Here is a 26,667-nt window from a genome sequence, read left to right as displayed (position 1 = left end):
ATGGAATGAGTTAGCAAATATTCCCTCTGCTTCTATCCTCTGAAAGAGATGACAGAGAATTGGCTTAATTTCCTTCTTAAAATTTGGTAGAATTCACCAGTGAACCCATGTGGGCCTGGTGCTTTCTGTTTTGGAAGGTATTGATTATTGATTCAATTTCTTTAATAGATATAGGCCTATTTGGATTGTCAATTTCTTCTTGTGTAAGTTTTGGCAAATTGTGTCTTTCAAAGAATCGCTCCATCTCGTCTAGGTTATCAAATTTGTGGACATAGAGTTGTTCAGAGTATTTGTTTATAATCCTTTTAACATCCATTAAATCAGTAGTGATGATCCCACTTTCATTTGTGATACTAGTAATTTGTGTCATCTCTCTTTTTTTCTTTGTTAGCCTGGTTAGAAGGTTATTGATTTATTGATCTTTTCAAAGAAACTGCTTTGGGTTTCACTGATTTTCTCTATTGTTCTGCTGTTTCAATTTCACTGATTTCTGCTCTAATCCTTATTATTTCTTTTCTTCTGTGTGCTTTGGATTTAATTTGCTCTTCTTTTTCTAGTTTCCTAAGGCAGAAACTTAGATTATTGATTTTAGATCTTTCTTCTTTTCTAATATATGCCTTCAATGCTATAAATTTCCCTCTATTTTTGCTGCATCCCACGATTTTTGATCAGTTTTGTTTTCATTTTCATTTAGTTAAAAATGTTAAAAAATATCTCCTATATTTCTTCTTTGACCCATGTGTTACTTAGAAGTGTGTTGTTTAATCTTCATGCATTTTAAGATTTTGTAGTTATCTTTCTTTTATTGATTTCTAGCTTAATTCTTTTGTGGCCTGAATATAATTTCTATTCTTGTAAATTTGTTAAGATGTGTTTTATGGAAAAAGAATGATACTGCCATTTGTAGCAACATGATGGACCTAGAGATTATCATATGAAGTGAAGTATGTCAGACAGAGAAAGACAAATATCATATGATATCACTTATATGTGGAATCTAAAATATGATACAAATGAACTTATTGACAAAACAGAGACAGACTCATAGATGTAGAAAAAAAACTTATGATTACCAAAGGTGAAAGGGGGGGATAAATTAGGAGATTGGGATTAACATATACACACTACTATATATAAAATAGATAACTAATAAGGACCTACTGTATAGCACAGGGAACTGTACTTAATACTCTGTAATAACCTATATGGGAAAAGAATCTAAAAAAGAATGGATATATGTACTGCTGAACTGAATGAATAAGCATTTTCAGAACTCTAATGAAAAACTGATGAACTCATAAAAGTGCTAACAAAAGATCAAGATGAAAAAAAAATTAATTACATGGGACTGAGTGAACTGATGAGGATGAGTATAATTTTTGTGACTTTGTCTGAATTAAAAAAAAAAAAAAAAATCCCACAAGGACTCAGAGGCAAAGAATATACAAATCAATTTTCACTGCAAAGTAAAGGAGCTGTTACAGTGGAGGATTACTGGACTGAATGTCAATATTATGACATAGTATGAGTGTGTTTCATGTTTGGTAATTGCAATCATTGTTGCTTTTGTTGTGGTCATCCATGTACAATGCTTGGTGTCAGTCTATTTATGTCTTGTAAAAATAAAATACAGTGTGTGTGTGTGTGAATAAAAAAAAAAAGAATGGATATATGTATATGTATAACTGATTCACTTTGCTGTACACCTGAAACTAACACAACATTGTAAATCAACTATATCCAATAAAAATAAAATAAATTAAATAAAATATGATACAAATGAACTTACTGACAAAACAGAAACAGACTCAGACATAGAAAACAAACTTATGGTTACTAAAGGGAAAAGGGGAGGAGGGATAAATTAGGAGTCTGGTATTAGCAGGTACAAACTATATAAAATAGATAAACAACAAGGTCCTACTGTATAGCATAGGGAACTGTATTCAATATCGTGTAATAAACTATAATGGAATATATATGTCTGTGTGTGTGTATATATACATAAAACTGAATCACTCTGCTGTACACCAGAAACGAACACAACATTGGAAATTAACCATACTTCAGGAGAAAAAAAAATGTGTTTTATTGCCCAGAATGTGGTCTATCTTGAATGTTGCATGAGCTTGAGAAGAAATGTGTATTCTGTTGTTGTTAAGTGAAGCAGTCTATAGGTGTCAATTATATCCAATTGATTGATGGTGTTAATTGAGTTCAATTAGGTTCTTACTGATTTCCTGCCTGCTGGATCTGTCAATTTCTGACAAAGAGGTGTCTCCAACTATGATAGTGGATTCATCTAGTTCTCTTTGCAATTTTATAATTTTTGCTTCACATAGTTTGAGGCTCTATTGTTAGGTATATACACATTAAGAATTTTTATGTCTTCTTGGAGAACTGACACCTTTATCATTATGTAATGCCTTCTTTATCAGTGGTAACTTTCCTTGCTTTGAAGCCTGCTTTGTCTGAAATTAATACAGCAACTCCTACTTTCTGTTGACTAGTGTTACCATAGTATATTTTTCTCCATTTACTTTTAATTTATATGTGTCTTTATAATTAAAATGGGTTTCCTGTAGACAACAGACAGTTGAGTCTTGTTTTCTGATCCAATCTCTGTCTTTTAGTTGGTGCATTTAGACCACTGATGTTCAAAGTGATTACTGATATATCTGGAGTAATACATACCATATTCATTACTGTTTTCTATTTGTTGCCCTTATTCTTTGTGCCTGTTTTTACCTTCTACTCTTTTTATGTCTTTTGTGGTTTTATTTGAGCATTTTATTTTATTTTTTTTAAACAATCTTTTTTTTTTTTTTTTTTTTTTGGCTGTGTCGGGTCTTCGTTTCTGTGCGAGGGCTTTCTCCAGCTGTGGCAAGCGGGGGCCACTCTTCATCGCGGTGCGCGGGCCTCTCACTATCGCGGCCTCTCTTGCTGCGGAGCACAGGCTCCAGACGCGCAGGCTCAGTAGTTGTGGCTCACAGGCCTAGTTGCTCCGCGGCATGTGGGATCTTCCCAGACCAGGGCTTGAACCCGTGTCCCCTGCATTGGCAGGCAGACTCTCAACCACTGCGCCACCAGGGAAGCCCTATTTGAGCATTTTATGATTCCATCTTCTTTCCTTTTTCAGCATACTGGTTATACTTTTTAAACTTTTCTTAGTGGTTGCCCTGTATTCACCTCTCTCTCCAGCCTTGCTGGCAGTGGTTTGCCTGTGTGCTCCCCTCTCTTATAGAGCAAAGAAGAGTTGAATTTTCAGTCTGTTTGTGTTTCACTTGTTAGGTCACAGTGGCAACTTCCAAGCTCCTAAACATGCAGAACAGGAAACCTCAAGCTACAGAACTTTTTAAAATACATTGATAACTAGACCAATCTCATACAGGAAGCCTTTAGGTTAAGCATTTGACTCAAGTCCTGGCAATCTGACTAAGCCTTGGCCATGTGTAGCTCTAAACTGCTCAAAACAAAACAGTTTGCATCCTTCTACAACATGCCTTGGGATTAATTAAATCTTAACATTTTCTAGTTGGAAGGGATTCCACGCTCTAGCATGGTATTTCACACAGACCTCTCTTTTAGAACATGACATATTATAATAGTTGTTTTATTTCTTTCTCATGTTATTATAGGCTGAGAGCATAAAGTCTATATTCATCTTATATCCAGTTTACACAGAACAGTTTGTGGGCCATAATATGAACATAATGCTTATTGAATGAATAATTTAATAATAAAAAACTCTAGACTCCTCTTCTTCCCCCCTCCCACCATGAAGGAATTCCAATACTTAATCTTGTTTAAGTCATAAATAGTATAAAAATTAAGGAAAAATAATGCTAAAGACATTTATTTTTCAAGCTTGGAAATGCCCTCTAAGCTCTGCAGATGAGAGACATACAAACCCTTGATCACTGAGCCTCTCTGAAGCCTCAGTTTCTACATCTGTAAAAGAGGATAATAATAATCAATATAAACTATGAGATTATGAATATAAAGCTCCCATGTTACAATACATATAGTAGGCACTCAACAAATTATTATTTTCATTTCATTATTATCGGCATCATCATCAATACTGTTAAACCAACACCTAAATTTCAGTACACAGCAGTCATCTGCTTTGGAAGCTCCTTCAGCCTGACCTTGTTTATTGAGTAAAGGTAAACAAGGTAAAAGTAAAGATAAACCCTGACTTGGTAAGCCATCAGGGTTGGACATTATTCTCTGATATTACAGCACAGAAATAATATGCTATAGTAAGAAGGTCTAAACAACCTATTCAAAGTCAAATATCTGAAAGACTTGAGAGTCAGAATAACAAAAAAGATGCGGATAGCGGTTAGTCAGCTAACAACTAACTCAAAGGACAGCAGATAACTGTTAACAAACTACGGAAGCCTACAGAACATGAACAGCACCTGTCACCTTCAACCGGATAAACCCCTTTGTCGCCTGGAGGACTTTTTCTCTTTCTCTTTCCCTTCCCCTTATTTTCCTTCCCTTTTCTTTATCCACCTCCATCCTGATACTCTCTACTATTTCTTCTCTGAGTCTCTCTCTTCTCTCTTTTTACCAACTACAATACAGAATTAAACCTTATCCTTAGTATTTACTATACTTTTCAGTAAAATAACGAACATAGGTTTTAAAGAAAGAAAATCAGGACTCAATTCCAGTTCTAATAATTAGCTATGTAACTTGGGTAAATTAATTAAACTAAATACTTCAGTTTGCTCAAGTGGAAAACAGGGATAATAATAGCATCTTCACATGGTTATAGTAAGAAGTAAATTAAATTTGTAAATTATCTAGCCTAAAACCTGACACACAACAGGTGTTCCATAAAGTTAATGTTTTTCTCAATTTCTCTAGGAAAAAATTATCTAATCCTTGATTATATCTTCCACAGTAGCTCTTAACAGAAAAGGAGACCCCCCCCCTTCCTTGTACATATTTCCACCTTTTTTATGAATACAGATGAATCCATCCATTACAGATATGGACAATGTCTCTAACTACAGAATTTTACACTGCACTGATATAAACACCCCTTACTCTGGGTCATCTCCTTGATTTTAAAAATAAATTGGAACAGAAAAATATAAATAAACCCTGGAAACACAAAGTAATTAGTGATAATTATAAGCTATGCATTTAAGAGGCACTTAAACATTACATATAAAACAATATATGAAAGATATAACACTATACTTTTTAAATTGGCTTGAAACTGCTTCAGTTGTTTGGGCCATGTGAGAAAATAATGAACTACTTCATAGGAACAGTTCCCACGTTAAGGAGTCAATACAGTATTAGGCCAATTGCCAGTTGCCTCTTCTAACTCTTTCTAACTCAGTTTAACCTCTTATCTAGAGCCTGACTCTATTCTCAAGTGAATTCCACACTGGCATCCAGTAGGTGTTTGTAAAAATAAAACTATTTTAGAGAAGAGGCATTAGGAATCAGAACAGACTACCCAAATTTTCCTGCACCCAGCTCAGACAGCCATCAGACAAAAGAATCAAAAGGAAAGCTACGTGTTGTCACCGTGTGACACCTGAAGCTACAGCCAAGAAGACAGTGTGCAGAGGCTGGTGCAGCTCAGTGCAAGCTCTTCAACTGCAAACCCCAAACCACAGCACAGGCAATGCCAGGTGAACCGGAACCAAGTTGGTGTTGGGGGAAGGGGTCAGGAAGCCCTACAGAAAACAGTGTATCACATGAGAATGACTACAAATGGGAGAAAGGGATTAGAAGTTACTGGGTAGGGGAAAAGTCAATATTCTATTCAAATACAAGTTCAGTACCAGCAAGGGCTAAAAAGATTAAGTAGACAAAATTTCTTTAGGGAAACTAAAACAAAGACAGTATTAAATTAAAAACTGGGGCTTCCCTGGTGGTGCAGTGGTGAAGAATCCTCCTGCCAATTCAGGGGACACGGGCTCGAGCCCTGGTCTGGGAAGATCCCACGTGCCACGGAGCAACTAAGCCTGTGCGCCACAACTACTGAGCCTGCGCTCTAGAGCCCGCGAGCCGAAACTACTGAGCCCGTGAGCCACAACTACTGAAGCCCACGCACCTAGAGCCATGCTCCACAACAAGAGAAGCCACCGCAATGAGAGGCCCGCACACCGCAACGAAGAGTAAGCCCCGCTCGCCACAACTAGAGAAAGCCCGCGCGCAGCAACGAAGACCCAACGCAGCCAAAAAAATTAATTAATTGATTATTTTTTAAATTAAAAAAATTTAAAAATAAAAACTGAAAGTCCAAGGAAAAGGTAAAGATGAATGCTTTAAGGTCATTAAAAAACCAACTGCAATAGCAAGCCTTAAGGCAGTAACTGGCAAATGGGAGTGGCAATAAAGTGTAATAATTTAAAAAAACAACATTCGAGAACCAGAAGTACTGGTATGGTTTGGGTTTTTATTGAAGAATAGCACGTTTTCCTTGAGTTCATAAAAGGATTTGCCATGGCATGCAGTTTTTAAAACACATCAAAGTTCTCAGTCTAGAGCAACAAAAGTGGTAGGCAGTTTCTAAGCCTAAGTCCCAGGAATGCTCAGTTTACTATCACTGCCCATCTCTGAAGAATATGAGAGCAGCCACAGGAAAACCCAATAACTGATCTGCAGCAGGCTTTTTCCGGGGGTAGGCTAGAGTGACCATACTTACTGGAGTCCTCCCACTGGAATAAATGTAGCTTCCACGCAGAATAATACAAAAATCCCAGTACCAGAAAAAGGCAGAGGGCTAGCAGCAGATTGCGTACAAATACCAAGAGTCCCATCTTCACATGATTTACGATTTCCTACATGACCTAAAAAAAAAAAAACCAAAAAACAATTTAGGTCTTAACTGATAAAGCAATCATCTTATTGATATACTCTACCTTAAAATAAGTATTTATAGGAGAATTTCCAAATGAAGAACAACCTAGAATTACCACTGAGTTGATGACCTGGCATCTTCCAACCTGCTCAAGCCCGGCTAAAAGAACAGCTTCACCATCAGTCAGCATCCAAGCCAGAAATCAGCAGTCATCCTTGTGTCCCTCCTCTTGCTCATTCCTGACACCCGATCAATGACCAAACTCTGGCAAGTCTAACCTCCCAAATAAATCTCAAATCACAACCCCTTCCCACCATCACTACCCTAGCCCATAGCACCACTGTATTCCCACAAGTTTCCACGCCTCCAAATTTGCACTCTCCCAAATCCATCTTCCACACAGCACACGGAACAGTCTGTTAATAACACAGAGTCTAACATTACCTCCCTGCTTAAACCCCTTTGTATTAGTATTCTACTACTGCTCTAACAAATTATCACAAACTCAGCAGCCTGAAACCACTCAAATTTATTATCTCAGAGCTCTGAAGGCCTAAAGTCCAGCTACAGTGTGGCTCAGCAGGGTCCTCTGCATAAGTTGTCACAAGGCCAAAACCAGGGGCTGAGCAGGGCTGCATTCCTTTCTGGAGACTCTGGAGATGAACATACTTCCAAGTTCCTTCAGGCTGTAGGCTGAATTCGGTTTCTTGCAGCTGTAGGGCCCAAGTCCCTGTCTCCTTGCTGGTTATCAGACAGTGTTTGCTCCTGTGTTCCTCCTCCTGTTTTCCATGTGGTACATTTCAGTAGTGGTGGGTTAAGTCCCTCTTACTCTGATCTCACCAACTTCCCCTTCTACATCTTGCTACTGTTTCCAGCCGGAAAAACTTCCTTGCTTTCCAGGTTCATGCAATTAGATTGGGCCCACTTGAATAATCCAGGATAACCTCCCTACTTTAAGGTCTGTAGCCTTAATTTCATGTGCAAAGTCCCTTTTGCAATGTAAAGTAACATGTTTACAGATTCTAAGGATTAGCGTGTGGACGTCTTTGGTTGTTGTTTTTTCTTCTTCTTCTTTTTTTTTTTTTTTTTTGGCCACGCCATGCAGCATGCAGGATCTTAGTTCCCTAACCAGGGATCGAACCCATGTCCCTTACAGTGGAAGCACGTAGTCCTAACCACTGGACCGCCAGGGAATTCCCACATGTGGACATCTTTGAGGGACCATTCTGCCTAACAGAGCTTTCATTAAATTCTCAATTCCTTTAAAATAAAGTAATTGCTCCTTAGAGTCTAGTAGCTTCTGATTGCACCCCTATTTACTCTCCAACCATCTCTTGCTTCTCCCAACCTCATTTGTGTCCTATGCTCTAGCCTCTCTGCTTTCTAGTCACTGAACATTTCTTGTTGTTTCTCTCCTCAAGGTCTGTCTGGAATACATTCTCCACCACCTATTTCACCTGCTGCACGTTCTTTGATACTCACCTTAAATGTAGCATCAGCCAAGAAGACTTCCTAGGAGCACCCTTCCCAAACCCCACTCAGATATCTTAGTCATGAAATAATCTATGAGAAATATTATAAATATTATAACCTATGTATAAATATTATAAATGAAGTGATAAAGAGTTAGCAGTTGCAGACTATATAACTGTCCACCTAGGAAAGCCAAGAGAATCAACCGAAAAATCATTAGAACCAATAGAAAATTCAATAAAGTAGGTGATTATATGACTTACTTACAAAAATCAACAGCTTCTTAAAAACTATACCAGCGATAACCAATTAAAAAATGTAAGGGGAAAAAATTCCACTCATGATGGCAACAAAATCTATAAAATACCTGAAAATAAACTTCGGAAGAAATGAACAAGATTTTCACCAAAGGACATAAAAGATCCAAATAAATAAACAGATATAACAGGTTCCCAAGTGAGAAGATTCAATATTGGAAACATGTCAGTTCTCCTGAAATGTCAGTTCTCTATAAATTTAGTCTAACTCCAGTCAAAACCCATGATTTTTTTAAACTTAGATCTAATGTTAATCTGAAGAGTTCATGCCCAAGAAGAGTGAAGAAATGTTTTTAACGAACAATAATGAGGGCTTCCCTGGTGGTGCAGTGGTTAAGAATCCGCCTGCCAATACAGAGGACATGGGTTCGAGCCCTGGTCCGGGAAGATCCCACACGCTGTGGAGCAACTAAGCCCGTGTGCCAACACAACTACTGAGCCTGCGCTCTAGAGCCCATGAGCCACAACTACTGAGCCCGTGTGCCACAACTGCTGAAGCCTATGTGCCTAAAGCCCGTGCTCCACAATAAGAGAAGCCACCGCAATGAGAAGCCCGCATACCTCAATGAAGAGTAGTCTCCGCTCACCGCAGCTAGAGAAAGCCCGCGTGCAGCAACAGAGACCCAACGCAGCCAAAAATAAATTAATTAATTAATTATTTTTAAAAAAGAAAAATAATGAAATGAGGATTTGCCTTACTATATTAAAACCAACTCAAAGCTATAATTATTAAGCTGGATGGGTACTGGCACAGGAAAAGACAAAAAAATCAATGGAACAGAATAGAGTCCAGAAATGAGCTCTCAATAAACAGATACAGATATGGATATATACACATACACACATACAGAAATGGATTTATCCATATATTTGAATTTACAATAAGCATATAAGTTTGTTTAAAAACATATGACAGGATACATAGCTAACTGTTGATGTGGTTACCTCTAAGAAATAGGATAGGACAATGAAAAGTACTTTTCCCTTCATACACTTTGAATTAAATTTGTTATAAGTCACAAGTACTGCCTCTATAATTTTGAATATTTAAAAAATCAAATATAAATGAATGGGACCTAATCAAACTTATAAGCTTTTGCACAGCAAAGGAAACCATAAACAAAACGAAAAGACAACCTACAGACTGGGAGAAAATATTTGCAAACAATGTGACTGACAAGGGCTTAATTTCCAAAATATACAAACAGTTCATACAACTCAATAATAAAAAAAGAAACAAACAACTCAGTCAAAAAATGGGCAGAAGACCTAAATAGACATTTCTCCAAAGAAGACATACAGATGGCCAATAGGCATGTGAAAAGTTGATCAACATCGCTAACTATTAGAGAAATGCAAATCAAAACTTCAGTGCGGTACCACCTCACACTGGCCATCATTAAAAAGCCTACAAATTACAAATGCTGGAGAGGGTGTGGAGAAAAGGGAACCCTCCTACACTGTTGGTGGGAAATGTAAGATGGTGCAGCCACTATGGAAAACAGTACGGAGGTTCCTCAAAAAACTAAAAACAGAGTTGCCATATGATCCAGCAATCCCACTCCTGGGAATATATCTGGAGAAAACTCTAATTCGAAAAGATACATGCACCCCAATGCTCACAGCAGCACTATTTACAATGGCCAAGACATGGAAGCAACCTAAATGTCCATCGACAGATGAATGGATAAAGAAGATGTGGTGTATATATACACAATGGAATATTACTCAGCCATAAAAAGAATGCAATAATGCCATTTGCAGCAAGATGGATGGACTTAGAGATTATCATACTACGTGAAGAAAGAAAAAGACAAAACCATGATATCACTTTTATGTGGAATCTAAAATATGACACAAATGAACTTATTTGCAAAACAGAAACAGACTCAGAATATATGCTTATGGTTATCAAAGAGGAAAGGGGGTGGGGGAGGGACAAATTAGGAGTTTGGGATTAGCAGATACAAACTACTACATATAAAATAGACAAACAACAAGGTCCCGGGCTTCCCTGGTGGCGCAGTGGTTAAGAATCCGCCTGCCAATGCAGGGGACATGGGTTCGAGCCCTGGTCCGGGAAGATCCCACATGCCGCGGAGCAACTAAGCCCGTGCGCCACAACTACTGAGCCTGCACTCTAGAGCCCGCGAGCCACAACTACTGAAGCCCACGTGCCTTGAGCCCGAGCTCCACAACAAGAGAAGCCATGAGAGCCACAACTTGGACAGCCCATGAGCCACAACTACTGAGCCCGTGTGCCACAACTGCTGAAGCCTGTGTGCCTAAAGCCCATGCTCCACAATAAGAGAAGCCACCGCAATGAGAAGCCCGCATACCGCAACGAAGAGTAGCCCCTGCTCGCCGCAACTAGAGAAAAGCCCGCTCACAGCAACAAAGACCCAACTCAGCCAAAAATAAATAAATAAAATAAATAAATTTATTAAAAAACCAAAAAAAAACAAGGTCCCACTGTATAGCACAGGGAACTGTATTCAATATCCTAATAAACCATAATGGAAAAGAATATGAAAAAGAATATATAAGCATTTCTGCATCAAGCCACCATAGATAGCTTTGAATTCTATCTGTGAGCATCTGTGCTTTATCTTGATTTATTTTGTGCATCTGTTAGCAAGATGTGTCCTAAGGTATCAGAAAAGCCTAAGAGAACTTGTAAGGGTGTTACGCTCAGCATAAAAATGGACGTAATTAAGCATTTAGATTGTAGTGAACAAAATAAAGATGCGCTTGCTTTGAACGTTCCTGTGTCCACCATTCAAACTATTTACACTCAGAGAGAAAGAATATTGAAAGCTGCCGAAGTTACTACTGGTTCTGCTAGTAGGAAAGGGGTCTCTCTTAACTGGCATCCAGTAATGGATAAATTGGAAAGTCTGCTGCTTGAGTGGATTGATGGGTGTACAAAGCACAGTGTTGCATTAAGTTATCTTATACTTAAGGAGAAATCAGTCTTTTCAAAAAGCTGAAACGGAAAGCACTGGATGGGGAATTCTCTGGTGGTCCAGTGGTTAGGACTCCATGCTCTCACTGCTGAGGGCCCAGGTTCAATCCCTGGTTAGGGAACTGAAACCCCACAAGCAGCACAGCGTGGCCAAAAAAAAAAAAAAGAAAGCACCGGACAATGGTAATGAAAGTGTTACGAGAGTCAAATTTAACGGTAGTCATGCCACCAAGAAGGGTGGGATAGGGAGGGTGGGAGGGAGACGCAAGAGGGAGGAGATATGGGGATACATGTATATGTATAGCTGATTCACTTTGTTATACAGCAGAAACTAACACAACATTGTAAAGCAATTATACTCCAATAAAGATGTTAAAAAAAAAAAGAAAAAAGAAATAAAGGTAGTCATGGGTGGTTTCATTGGTTTTTGAGGTGAGGGCAGCTTCATAGCTTAAAAGTTACTGGACAGACTGCTCTGGTTGATACTGGAGCTGCTGAAAAGTTCCCAGAAGGTGGCTATTTACATAAGCAAGTGTTTAACTATGGCAAAGCTGTAATTTATTGGAAAAAATTGCTGAGCAAGACCTTTCAAGAGAAGAAAAGCAGGCTAAGGGACACAAGGCATCAAAGAAGAGGTTTATCCTAATGCCTACTATTGACACCACTGGTGATGCTGTCCTAAGGCCTCAACTAATGTACCATTCAGAAAATCTGAGGGCACTTAAAGGCACTGATAAGAATACACTTCCTGGGCTTCCCTGGTGGCGCAGTGGTTGAGAGTCTGCCTGCCAATGCAGGGGACACGGGTTCGAGCCCTGGTCTGGGAAGATCCCACATGCCGTGGAGCAACTGGGCCCGTGGGCCACAGCTGCTGAGCCTGCGCGTCTGGAGCCTGTGCTCCGCAACAAGAGAGGCCGCGACAGTGAGAGGCCCGTGCACCGTGATGAAGAGTGGCCCCCGCTCGCCCCAACTAGAGAAAGCCCTCACACAGAAACGAAGACCCAACACAGGCAAAAATAAAATAAATAAATTAAAAAAAAAAAAAAGAATACACTTCCTATTATGTTTCATTCACATCCAAGTGGTTGGAATACCCAAGTGATTTTTTTCTGAGTACATGAGTGGATACATTAGCCCTTCTGCTGAAAAATACTGTAGAGAAAATAACCTCCATAATAGGTGTCTTGTGGTTGTCAATAATTGTGCTGCTCATCCACCTGGCATTACCAAGTATAGCAGTTAACATTTGTGTTGTGTTCTTACCACCAAGTTTGACATTGTTGCTGCAACTGCGTGACCAAGGCCTAATAGCCACAATTAAGGCTTACTGTATGCAAAAATGTGATGCATTTTATTATAAATGCCACTGACAGAGAGGGCAACTCCAGAGCATTATGAGAGATCTGGAAAAATTAAAACATAAAATTGGCAATTGCTAGACTCACAGATATAGAGAACAAACAAGTGGTTACTAGTGGGTAAAGGGAAGGCGTGAGGGGCAATACAGGGGTAGGGGGAAAAAAAGGTTATTATGGGATTATATGAAATCATGTGTGTGAAACTTTTGAAAACTGTAAAGCACTATAGAATATAAAGAATCTTTCATTCAATAAATAAATAAATAAAAATTAAAAATAAAACAAATAAATAAATAAAATTGGCTACTGCTAAATCTGGAGACGCTTTCATTAGGCTAAAAGTCTTGGTGGGAAATGGCACTTGGAAGAGACTGTGTCCTGAAGTAATGAGCAATTTTAAAGGCTTCAAATCAACAATAAATATGGCAACAGTGACTATGGCTAAGGAGGCTGGGTTTGTGGAAGCTGATAAAGATGCTGAAGAGGTTTTAGCATCCCATGACCAAGAACTGACACACCAAGAGCTGATGCAACTGCAAGAGTAAAAGATATAGGTTGAAACTGAACTCAGTAGCAAATAGCCCATGAGTGAAGTCAACCAGAAACTGAATGTAAAGCACCTACATGAGATTTTCACTATGAACGACAGTGCCGCAATGATTGCAGAAAAGTATGACTTTAATTTTGAAAGGACACACAAGTTTAGGGCAGGTTTGCAGGATGTTTTGAGTGTCTATAAAGAATTGTATGATAGAAAAATGCGTGAGGCTAAGCAATCAAGCATACTGTCCTATTCAAGCCTGTCACATCAGCCACAGCAGACAATGAACCTCAACCTTTGACATCAAGGCAGACAGCCATAGAAGGTATAGACATAACTGACCTGCCTGGTCTGATGGATTCAGACAATGATGAGATGTTGAGAAATGACCCTCTTCCCCTCTCTCCTACACCCTCGTCTCCTATACTTCCCACCACCCCAACCTCCAATGATTCAGCCTAACACACCATCACCACCACCTCTTAGCCTTCCAGTGTGCTTGCTGTCTTCCTGACTCTGGTGAGGGAAACAACACCATAAATACATTATTTCTAATTTATACAAGCTATGTTATTTATCACGTCATTCCTGTTTTACTATATGTTAGCGTTATTTTAGGTTTTAACTGTTATTTGGCATGATTTGGTAAATTATTTTTTGGGTCTGAGAACACTCAAAAAGTTTTCCATATAAATTAATGGTACTTGCTTCTTCACTTTCTACCATTTTGGCTTACGAAAGGTTTCCTAGGAATGTTCTACTTTCAGATAGCAGGGGAAACATGTATCTGTTGAAATTTACAACATTCACACACCTTGACTCCACATTTCTATTTCTATGACTTTTTCCAAGAGTAACACTCCAACAACTATTTTAAAAGATAAGTATCAATACATGGATGTTTATTAGCAACACTGATTATAAGAGCAAAATACTAGAAACAGCTCAAATGTCCATCGATAGGGAACCAGACAATACATTACGGTACATGTACACAGCGATATTTATATCATTGCTATCACTGAGGTCTCGGCAGGAAGTAGACAGCACATGAAAAGGAGTTAACCAGAGGAATTAATGACAAGATTTTTTGTAGGGTTAGAGGAACTACCCAGGGGCAGTGACACATCCAGGAACTAGCAACAGTAGGAAGCTACTCCTACCTTGGAGCTGAAAAGGCAAAGAGAAAGAAGGGAGATACTGGAGCCCAGCAAGAGCTGGCTGGAGAAGAGAGGCCAGCCAACAGGAGCAGTGGCCACAGAGGAACACATCTGCTACTACGGCCATGGCAAGGGACAGTAAGGGACAATAAATACTGACTTCTCTCACCACTGGTCCTCTGATCCCCATCAGTGCCTTTCATCAGCTGATCCCAACTGGAAGCCAGAAGGCAAGGAAGCCCAGATGGTACAGTTTGTAGAGGTCAGCCACCAGCACACAGAGGAAAGGTGGACAATGGATTTTTTTTTTTTTTTTTTTTGGCTGCATTGGGTCTTCGTTGTTGCACGAGGGCCTTCTCTAGTTGCAGCGAGCAGAGGCTACTTTTCGTTGCGGTGCGTGGGCTTCTCATTGCGGTGGCTTCTCTTGTTGCGAAGCACGGGCTCTAGGCGCACAGGCTTCAGTAGTTGTGGCGCACGGGCTTCAGTAGTTGTGCCATGCGGGCTTCAGTAGTTGTGGCTCACGGGCTCTAGAGCTCAGGCTCAACAGTTGTGGTGCACAGGCTTAGTTGCTCCGTGGCATGTAGGATCCTCCCGGACCAGGGCTCGAACCCATGTCCCCTGCATTGGCAGGCGGACTCTCAACCACTGCGCCACCAGGGAACCCCTACAATGGATTGATGAAGGCAGGAATATAACAAGTATAGAATATGATGTAACAGTTAACAGAATGAGACACACAGGCATGTCCTGACATAGAAAAATAGCTAGAGTATACTGTTAAGTGAAAAAAAAATCTTGTAGAATAGTACGTATGTGAATGTATGTATGGCCCCATACTGGTGGTAACAAACAAGGAAGACAGTAATATTTAAAATTAAGGTTAAGGGCTTCCCTGGTGGCGCAGTGGTTGAGAATCTACCTGCCAATGCAGGGCACACGGGTTCGAGCCCTGGTCTGGGAAGATCCCACATGCCGCGGACCAACTGGGCCCGTGAGCCACAACTACTGAGCCTGCGCGTCTGCAGTCTGTGCTCCGCAACAAGAGAGGCCGCGATAGTGAGAGGCCCGCGCACCGCGATGAAGAGTGGCCCCTGCTCGCCGCAACTAGAGAAAGCCCTCGCACAGAAACGAAGACCCAACACAGCCAAAAATAAAATTAATTAATTAATTAATTTAAAAAAATTTTTTTAAATGAATGCATATATATGTATACCTGAGTCACTTTGCTGTACAGCAGTAATTAACACAACACTGTAATTCAACTATACCTCAATAAAAAATAAATTAAAAAAAAAATTAAGGTTAAGAAGGAAGTACATAGATAAAAGAATACACACCAAGCCGTTGACAGTAATTACCTCTGAAAAGTGGGTTTGGAAAGGGTATTTTTCACGATGTATTTGTATATTTAACTTTAATATTTGCATTCATGCAAGTAATAAATGTACAAAGTTTTCAAAGTGAAATAGAAATTGGAGACTTGCATTTCCAGTAGCACAAAGGACATGTACTCTGTCCAATCCTCCCACAAAAACAACGAGAAATTTAAGGTATAAACAGCCTGCCTACAAAAAGCAGGTGGTTCTTGGAAAGATTTTTCTTTCCTTTTAAAAGGGGACTGAAGTGGCTGCTCCCAGCCCTTCCCCCCTCCTTCTGTCCTGAATGCAGATGTGACATCTGAACTGCCACAGCCATACTGTGACTTCAACCTAAAGCTCTGGCAGACACATGACCGTCAGTCAGTCAACGAATTTACCCATTTGTTCAACAGATATGACAGTGAGAATGGCGAACTAATCACCTATTTTATTTCTGACTTTTCCATTAAGGAAAAAGATTTTCAAATAAAGAGGTAGAACAAACAGCCTAAACAGGAAACTGATCTCCAGAAGTGGATGACATACAAAGAAGCAAGTACTAGCTTAAAATAAGCCAAAACCTCCAAGACAAGGAGGAGTACAACATCTCGATATTCGGAAAGAGATGAAATTTCAAACTCACTGCGAGGACAAAAGCTTGACAACACATTCTAGTGGTGAGGTTGTGGGGAGAACGCCCATACATTGCTGCTGGCAGGAGGGATTTGGCAGTATCTAACAAAATCATACATGCTTCTACCCTTTAACCCAATGATCTCACTTCTAAGAAACTATCCCAAAGATACACTGACAGAAATACAAAAAGACTTATGCACGTGGCTACTTATTGCAGCACTATTTGTAATATAAGAGAAAAAAACCCTTCAGTAAGAATTGAATAAACTCTGGTGTATTCACAAAATAGAGGATTATGCAGCCATAAAAAGGAATGAGGGGGCTTCCCTGGTGGTGCAGCGGTAAAGAATCCGCCTTACAATGCAGGGGACGCAGGTTCAATCCCTGGTCTGGGAACTAAAATCCCACATGCCGCGGGGCAACTAAACCCGCACGCCGTAACTACTGAGCTTGCGCGCCTCAACTAGAGCCCGCATGCCGCAAACTACAGAGCCCACGTACCCTGGAGCCCGTGTGCCACAACTAGAGAGAGAAAACACGCATACCACGACTACAGAGAAGACTGCACACCACGACGAAAGATCCCACGTGCCTCAGCAAGGATCCCGCGTGCGCAAATAAGACCTGACGCAACCAAAAATAAATAAAATAAATAAATAATAAAAATAAATAAATCTTAAAAGGAATGAGCTCTCTCCCTCTCTTCCTTTCTGAATAATTTAATCTAAAAGCCATTAGGCTTTAGGGGCCAAGCAAGGTAGGCACATATATCTGGAGTGAAGAGGGGGAGGAGCATCAGGCCATCATGATAAGTCTGGGGGTATGGCAGGAGGTGATAAGGGACTGACCAAATAAGTAAATATACTGAGGCTAACAGGAGCCAGATTTCTCAATGATGGAGAAGTGAATTGAAAATGTGGAAAAAGAAAAACTAGAATAAATCTTTTGGGTTGTATTGGAATTGAAGGTATCAGTGTGAACTGATGGTTTTCAATATATACACATACAAAAATATAAAAATAACTATAGATGTGGACAATGTATGTGTGCTTTTGTGTATGTACATGCTTGTCAGCCCTAGCTCTGTCCACTGAAAGGGCCCGGCAGCAAGCATATCCCAGTAGCAATGAGCACACCTAGCACCTAGATCTTGGTTTTTAAATACTATTCTCCACTATGTAATAGGAACCAGGGGTCCCTGGAAGAATGGCTGATTCCAGGGCTGAGGCAGAGAAGGCACTATCAAGATAAGCCTGAAAGTAGGAAAGTGCTCAGAGTGCCATGTGAAAAGGAAAATGCAGTCAGCTTGAGGGGCTCCTAATGGCCAGGTCTGGGGCAATTTAGACTGATAATAACAGATTATGACCCATTAAATAAGAATTTAATAAATGAGGAGAGGAAAAAGCTCTCCCTTAGAGTGGAATGAGTGTAGAATAATGTAATTAGAAAATCACCATTTAGCAATCATTTTAGTAATAATTCAGCTAAGAAACATCAAAGGATGCTAAAATTAATAAGTAATATTTTGAGAAATGGGATATTATAACATCTTAAAGTATCTCCCCACAAGATAATTATTAATTACAGAGAGGAAAAGAGTAATTTTACAAGGCAGAAATCTGATAGACACCACCATAGACTAGCTGAAGGATATATGGGAGTACTTGTAATATTTTTGCAACTTATTTGTAAGTCTGAAATTATTTCAAAATTAAAAGTTAAAAAAGAGGGCTTCCCTGGTGGCACAGTGGTTGAGAATCTGCCTGCCAATGCAGGGGACACGGGTTCGAGCCCTGGTCTGGGAAGATCCCACATGCCGCGGAGCAACTGGGCCCGTGAGCCACAACTACTGAGCCTGCGCATCTGGACCCTGTGCTCCACAACAGGAGAGGCCACAATAGTGAGAGGTCCGCACACCGCGATGAAGAGTGGCCCCCGCTCGCCGCAACTAGAGGAAAGCCCTCGCACAGAAACGAAGACCCAATGAACACAGCCAAAAATACATAAATAAATAAATTTATTTTTTTTAAAAAAAGTTAAAAAAGAAAAAAACTTAAACCAAATGCACAAATAAATGTTCAAATAAACATCAAATGACATTATGCAGCCAATTAAGATGTTGTTTATGAAACAATTTTAATGACATGGAAAAATGCTTATGCTATAGTAATGAAAAAAGTTGATACAAGTATCATATACTCAACTATTAAAAAAGAAAGAAAGAAAGAAAGAAAAAGACCAGAATAAAAACATAAGAACACTAACAGATGAGTGCAGAGAATTTTTCTGGCTGTGGGAGGGTACCTGGCCTCCCTGCGCAGCCATAAAAAAAAGCACGCAGGTAAAGAGCTACAAGTGCTCACAGCAAACTCTCTTCAGCGTGTAGAGGGAATGCAGCAGCTGGACTCATTCCCTCCTCATGCATTCATCTTATCTCAGAGAAGGATGTGTCTCTCTTCTGTTCAAAACTAATGTAACAAACACCAAGTGCCAGGGATTATGCAAGGCACAGAGGACACTAAGACAATCAGATTTAGACCCTGCCCTAGAGGAGTCTGACTTCTCACTCCCCATTCATTCTTCCACCCACCGCAATCTGATCTGGCTTCCAATCCTACCTGTTGCCCAACTCTAGACACAATTAATATAATTTGTACACATTCCAAAAAGTAATATATACTAAAGACATAATGTGTGTGTGTGTGTTTGTGCGTATGTATAGAGAGAAAGATAGAGAGACAGAGGAGGGGGGACAGAGGAGAGGAGCGGGAGGGGGAGGGGGGAAAGAGAGAGGGAGAGAGGGAGAGAGGGAGAGGAGAGAGAAAGAGAGACAGAGGGAGGGAGAGAGAGAGGGAGCGCACGAGCAATTTTAAATGGAGAGAGAAGCTTGGGGTGCTGTCTCAGGCTTTTTATATTCTCATTCCACAGATATCCCCAAGGCAATCTCATTCCACTTCCATGACTACAATTACCATCCTTAACCCAAATTTTATATATTCCATCCAGATACTTCTTCTAAGTTCCATGTCCATTTATTTAACTTTTTTGGGGGGGGGGCCTTACCGTGCAGCTTGCAGAATCTCAGTTTCCCAACCAGGGGCTGAACCCAGGCCCCGGCACTGAAAGCCCAGAATCCTAACACCAGGCCACCAGGGAACTCCCTCCATTTATTTAATTTCTGTATCATCATCTAGATGTTTTACAGATGTCTCAGACTTCCCAAAAAAACCTCCTCTTTCTCCAGTATTCACTATCTCAATAAAAGGCAACACCTTCACAAGTGCTTCTGTCAAAAACCTGGAAATTATCCTTGACACTACCCTCCTTCTCACTCTCACCCTCCATATATAATCAGTCATCCAGTCCTGTGAGTTTTACCTCTTAAATACTTCTTAAATCCATCCGTCCCTCTATCTCCACTGCTACCATCGTATTTCAAGTCACTATAACCCTTTGTTTGGGCTACAACTATAACCTCCTAATAAGCCTCCCATGTCCATTCTTCTGTGTGTGATAAATTTGACATGTTACGTTTTGTAAATTTAAGGTGTATAGCGTGTTACTTTGATATATTTATATACTGTAACATGACTGCCATTTAAGCAATATTTATCACATTACATTATAGTACAATATTATTGTCTATATTCATTATACTGTATGTTAGATCTCTATGGCTTGTTTACTACTTGCTACAAGTTTCTACCCTTAACCATCATCAGACTTATTCCCCCATCCCTCAACCTCTGGTAACCTCCATTTACTCTGCTTTTGTACAGGTTTGCTTTTCAGATTCCACATATAAGTGATATTGTGCAGTACTTGTCCTTCCCTGACTTATCTCACTTAACATAATGTGCTCAAGGTCCATCCCTGTTGTCACAAATGGCAGGATAGCCTCCTTTCCCATGGCTGAATAAATATTCTATTGTGTATATGTACCACATCTTTTTTTATCCATTTATCTATTGATGGGCATTTGGGTTGTTTCCATATCTTGGCTATTATGAATAACGCTGTGATAAACAGGTGTGTATGTATATTTCATCCTGTTTTCATTTCCTTTGGGTACTTCCATATTCATTCTTGATCCTCTTCAATTCATTCTCCGCATAGCAGCCAATGTGGATCTATTTTATTCCCAGATTTAAACTTTGTAAATTTCCCACTGTCTTTAGGGTAAAGTCCCAAACCCCTTAACAGGGCCTATAAGATTCTGCATGATCTGGCCCCTGCCCACATCTCCTCCCATCTCTCTTACCATCTCTTACCACCTTACCTCTGTGAGTCTGCAACAGTGAACGTCTTTCAGTGTTTTGAACTTGTCATGCTGTCTCCTAATGTCAGGCTGAAACCTTGACCTTACCACTTCACCTAACCAACTGCCACTCTGCCTTTAAGTCTCAGCTTAAAAGTTAATTCCACAGGGAAACCTTACCCGTCTCCACACTTTAGGTTAGGTCTCCCTATTAGAAATTCCCACAGCACCCGTATATCCCCATCCATTACATAATGCATTTATACTCAGGAGTATTTACAGTAATTTGCTTAAAATTTTATTCTGGCTAATCTAGGCAGTGAACAGGTCTATTTTATTCACCATTGCATCCCTGGTAGGTATTCAAAAACTATCTGCTCACTGACCAAATGTTCAGTCACTTATAGTCTGCTCAAAAAAAGGTACAAAAGGTACATAAAACTGGGTTATTTTAATTAGCCATAAAAGAAAATTACAAAAAAATTTGAACTCACTGAAACAAAGTACACCAAACTCCTGTCACTTCTAAAACATCCTACAATGTGGTTATTTTCTAAACTATACTTGGCAACAATTTTTAGTCTGAAATGTTAGAATTTTGCTGACCTTCAAATAGCAGCCATAATGAATATGAACTCAATTATGACAAAATTACACAGAGCAAAAGCCACAAAGTATTTCCTGAACATGTCTCCTGTGAATACTTTTGAGGCAAGCTAATTAGAAGCTATTACGTACTATTTATTACCCAGCTTCCTGAACAAGTTACTGAAAAGATCAATTTTTTAAAATGGTTTTGCTGAATGTACACCTCCTTTTCAGACTTTATGCATGACTAAGCAGATTTAAGTAGTTAATTAACATGCAATATATTACATTATTCTATGCAGAAGAATTGTGTATTTTCTAATTGCAAGTCAATGCAAGGGATAAAATAATTAATATTGCTAATATTCACACAGTACTTACTGCAGACTAGCCACAGTTCTAAAAGTTCTATATGCTTTAATTCACTGAATCTTCTCAACAATCCTACGAGGTTATCATTATCATTATATAGAGAATAAACTGAGGCACAGAGAGAGAAAATTATCTTATCTAAGATCATAGAGCTAGTAAGTGGCAGACTGAGGATTCAAATCCAAATGATCTGACTTCAGTCATGTAATTTTTTTCATTTGAAGAGGCTATATGGTACAGAACAAAAATGAAACAGAACCAGTGAAGAATCTAAACAAAAGTGGAAGAAAGGAAGGGGGAGGGTCAAGGGGAAGTGTGGTAAATGAAGAGCACACAACAGAAAAAACTTTGTCACAGGATGGATACATATCATTAACAAAGGTTCTACCAGCCCCACGCCCACTCCCAAAAGGCTCTATAAAACAAGAGGTAACTAAGAGCCAAGATTAAAGGGAGAGCCTCAGGGAAAATATAGTGAAACAACATTTTTTAAGTAAAATTAGCACTCAGGAAAAGTGAAGAAAGAAAAATAACACCACCACAAAAACAAAAGCCTCAATGAAAGAGAACAATTAAGAACTGCTGAAAACACAGTAAGTCATGAAGGCCATGGGGGATAAAAAATGAGGAAGATAAAATGAAAAAGAATAAAAAGTTTAAAAGGATTACCAAAACAAACCCAAACAAAAAACAAAAACAAAAATACAATAGTTGCCATAGGAGATCCAGCACAGGTATGATTGGTGTCTGAAAAAGAGAACCAAGCATACAGAACAAAAAAAAAGATATGCAAAAATGGATAATCAGAGAGAACTGGGCTGAGGGCAAGTTGGCCCAAAAATACAGAGTCCCAGCTTCTCTGAGCCCCAATAACCAAGGTGGCAAGGATAACCTGAAGATCTGCAAAGGGAATTAAAAAGCTAAGGGTATGCTGAGGTTCAGATTACCCACTGTGTGGATTACAGACTTATTGCCTCTTAGCTCCAAATTCATCCTTTTTGCTTACTCCGTGAAAATGGATCTGGGCCCTTTAAATATTTTCCTTTTGCTAGTTGACATGATGTCAAGCGTTGTCACTAGAGGGTGCTGGAAAGCCATGGCTTCTGGGTTCTAGTGTGTTCCAGTGTGTTCCTCTCGGCAGGCTCCTGCAGCACACAGGACTTTCCCAGTGGACAGCAGTCAGCAGTGAGCAGCAGCCAACAGCTGCCCTCAGCACTTCTCTTGGGCAGTTTTGTACCAGAGTACCTCTGGTGAGACGTCTCTCTGTAAACAGCTTTCCCCAGTACCCAAGACGGCAGATTTCTGGCAAGCTCCACCATGCAGCATCACAGTGGCTCATCTGCAATCCAGTGAGCCACTGTCATGTCCACTACACCAAAGTCTGAATCTCAGCCTGTGGTGGGTGTGAGGCAGGTTGGGGGGCTCTTTGTTGAGCGCTCTAGCTCATCCCTGAGGTGGCGGCTGCTCCTTGGATCTGTTTCTATATTCTCTAGAGTTCTCTTTACTTCTTTTTTTTTTTTTTTTTTTTTTTACTTCTTTTTGACAGCATTATTGAGATATCATTCGCACACTATACAATTCACCCATTCAAAGTATACCTTTCGATGGCTTTTAGTATTTTCAGAGTTGTGCAAACATGACCACAATCAATTTTAGAACATTTCTATTACCCCGAAATGATTCCCCACACCCCTTAGCTGTCATCCCCTACAAACCTCCAGCCCTAAGCAACCACTAAACTACTTTGTTCTATAGACCAGGCAAATGTCTATAGATATTCCATATAAATGGAATCAAACAATATGTGGTCCTTTGTGACAGGCTTCTTTCACTTAGCACAATGTTTTTAAGGTTTGTGTGCATCAGTACTTCATTGCTTTTTATTGCCAAATAACATTCCATTATATGGACCATCTTTTATTTATCCATTTGTCAGCTGATGGACGTGTGGGCTGTTTCCACCTTTTGGCTGAATAATGCTGCAATGCATATTCATGTACAAATTTTTATAGGGACATAAGTTCTAATTTCTCTTGGGTATATATGTAGGAGTGAAATATACCCAGGTCATACAGTAACTCTATGTTTAACTACTTGAGGAAATGCCACTGTTTTCCCACCAGTGTATGAGAGCTCTGATTTCTCCACACCTGTGCCAACACTCCTTATTATCTGGCTTTTTGATTATAGCCATCCTAGTGGGTGGGTAGGAAGCGGTATCTCATTGTGGTTTTGATTTGCATTCCCCTGATGGCTAATGATGTTGAGCATCTTTCCAAATGCTTATTTCTTTACTACTTATTAGCTAATCTCATGTTACTCCAATTCAGTTAAAGTTAATAATCCTTACATTAAACTCTACCTGCTGAAAGTACCACGTGATTGGACCTAGACTTGTGTAACACGGGCAGTCAGTGACTTTCTGAGTACAAATTAGATATCTACACCAAGGTTTTAAAAATGGAAGGCAGAGGAGTAAAACTGAAAAGATTTTGTCCCTGGTCAGATGTTCCCTTTATTAGTAGCTGAGAAAAAAAGCCTAGGGGAGAGGGGTAAAAATCCAAGGAAACAGAACTTTCAGTTTTGCATGTTTTAGTTCATTTCTGTTTTTACAAACACACAAAAAAAAGCCTTTCTGAATAAGAGCTGTTAATGCTTGGTTTTATTGGGTTTCTGATTATTTGTTTTAATGGTATGTTCAGAGGACAAGCTTCTAGACATAATTCTTTATTTGGAAAAGTTGACTCCAATCAGTCTTGAGAAAATTCAACTGGAATATTTGAAAAGATGACCTTGCTTTGGGCCAGCTGAGATAAAATGGTGGGGACTGGTGTTGAAGGTGGTTGGGAGATGGCAGTATGTCCAGAAAACTGGAAACAGAAGGTTGCAGCACAAAAGCAGTCAAGAACAATACTTAAACATGGACTTGGCTGTGTTCCAATAAAACCTGCAGGCCTGTCTGCTGGCCCCTGCTATGCATGGTATATAGACACACAACATGTAGCAAAACCACAAGAGCATAAAAACATGAATGGGAATTTTAGAACTTTAAATGCAAGATAGTGTTTTCTCTGGTGAAGGATGGAGGAGACCAGGGAAAAATACATGAGGCTTTTAACTGGAACTGTAATGTTCTGTTTCTTAAAAAAAAACAAAAACAAAAACTGACGTAATATGGCATATTAAGATTTGGTGATGGGTATCATCATATTGTTCTGTTCCTGTATGTGTAAAATACATCATTAGAAAACACAAGATAAATGTTCCCTTTCATTGCTATTATGTCTCTGAGACTTCAGATGTCTTAGGCCTATGTAGTAGTTCCACATTGTTTATCTGCTCATATCCTTTTTTAAAAAGGGCAAGGGAAAAAATATAATATTGCAGAATAACTATGCTGGAACCACGATGGAAGCTATGCCATCTTATCAGTCCAGGCGGAAGCCATTATTACACACTTGAGTATAGCAGTAGGAACACAGTGTGGTACCTGCCCTCGAGAACAGTGTGATGCATGCAGTTAAACAGGTACAGACATTATGAGGGGGTGGAAATTTATAACTGTCTGTGAGGTTTCAGAAAAGCTTCAGTGAAGAAGCTGAAGCAGTAAAAAGGTAGAGAGGCTTCAGGTGCCATGCTAAGGGGTCTGAAATTTATCCCACTGGCAATGGAGAACCAGTGAAGGGAGTAAGTAAATGACATAGTCATACCTGTATTTTAGAAAGATCACTTGAGTCGCAATACAGAGGACAGCCTGGAAAAGGCCAAGCAAGAGCAAGAAGAGGGTGTTGTAACAGCCCAGGCCATTCACTGTCAGAGAGAACAGACATCTCAAAGGCACACAAAGATTCACCAAGGTAACAAAAGAAAACACCAGTACTCCTGTTTATAAACTTTTCTGATATTTAATTTCAGTGGACACTGGTCTCCTCAAACAATCCCTATGTCAGACATCTTGGGGCATATGAGGTTCAGGAAGAAGCCTCAAAAAGTGTGAAAGTTCCAGAGCATGGGGGGTAATGGTACCATTACTTACCATTTGCTTCGTGATGCAGTGCAGTTTATGCATTAAGTGATAACAATGTGGTTAATTTCATAAAAATTGGATCCTATTTTAAATAAATAGGATCATAACTAAACTTGACAATGAGATGGTGAGTAACCATGAAGCTCTTGTGCCTCAAAGAAGTTCTCTGGTTATCATCTGGCCAAGCATGTATAAGACTTCCAGAACTTAAAGAGCAGTTGTATATTCTTCTTTTACAAACATACACGGTGTTCCAAGTTTGCTAAACTTTTCTGGGATGGCAAATGTCTGTTAATAGTATGGCACCTAGAAGATTTTCCAAAAATACACACATCTGTCCTTTCAAGGTGAAGAACATGTCTTCACAAAAGCTAGACACTAGTTTTGTTTGTTTGTTTGTTTTTAAAGAAAATACGTTGAGTGCATTTTGAAAACAGATGTTTGGCAGTGTTTCCAGCCTTATGTTATTTTGTTGCCAAAAAGATGTAAAAGTGTCATTTATAAAAACTCTCATATCTACATGCCAGCAGTTCTCAAACTGTGGTCCAAGGACCCCAGACAGTCCCCAATACCCTTTCAGTGGATCTGAAACAGGAGGGAAGGGGGCAGGGCACAACCTCTGAAAGAATGACATAGCCCTAGAACATGACATAAACTGATTAGAACCAAATGGGTCCAAGATGGCGGACAAGTCGACTTCCAGTAGACCTTGAGCCTCAGTATACACTCACTGTAACACATCAGCAAGCTAAATGACACACCCACAGGCGCCATGA

At 39.6% G+C, this 26,667-nt stretch overlaps 1 protein-coding gene across 1 annotated transcript in view; it reads right to left on the bottom strand.

Annotated features, from left to right (window-relative positions):
• ST3GAL3 (ST3 beta-galactoside alpha-2,3-sialyltransferase 3) overlaps positions 1-14,839 on the bottom strand; it is a 205,220-nt gene extending 190,381 nt beyond the window's left edge. Inside the window, 2 exon segments of the mRNA XM_036867514.1 lie at positions 6,683-6,827; positions 14,822-14,839. Of these exon segments, the coding sequence (XP_036723409.1) occupies positions 6,683-6,797 (115 nt within the window). The 5' untranslated portion in view covers positions 6,798-6,827; positions 14,822-14,839.
• Between the last annotated feature and the right edge of the window lie 11,828 nt (positions 14,840-26,667).

Source organism: Balaenoptera musculus, chromosome 1 (genome assembly GCF_009873245.2).
Source record: "Balaenoptera musculus isolate JJ_BM4_2016_0621 chromosome 1, mBalMus1.pri.v3, whole genome shotgun sequence".
Taxonomy (NCBI): domain Eukaryota; kingdom Metazoa; phylum Chordata; class Mammalia; order Artiodactyla; family Balaenopteridae; genus Balaenoptera; species Balaenoptera musculus.
Note: the sequence above shows the minus strand (reverse complement) of the source record. Positions and strands in the feature narration are given on the sequence as shown.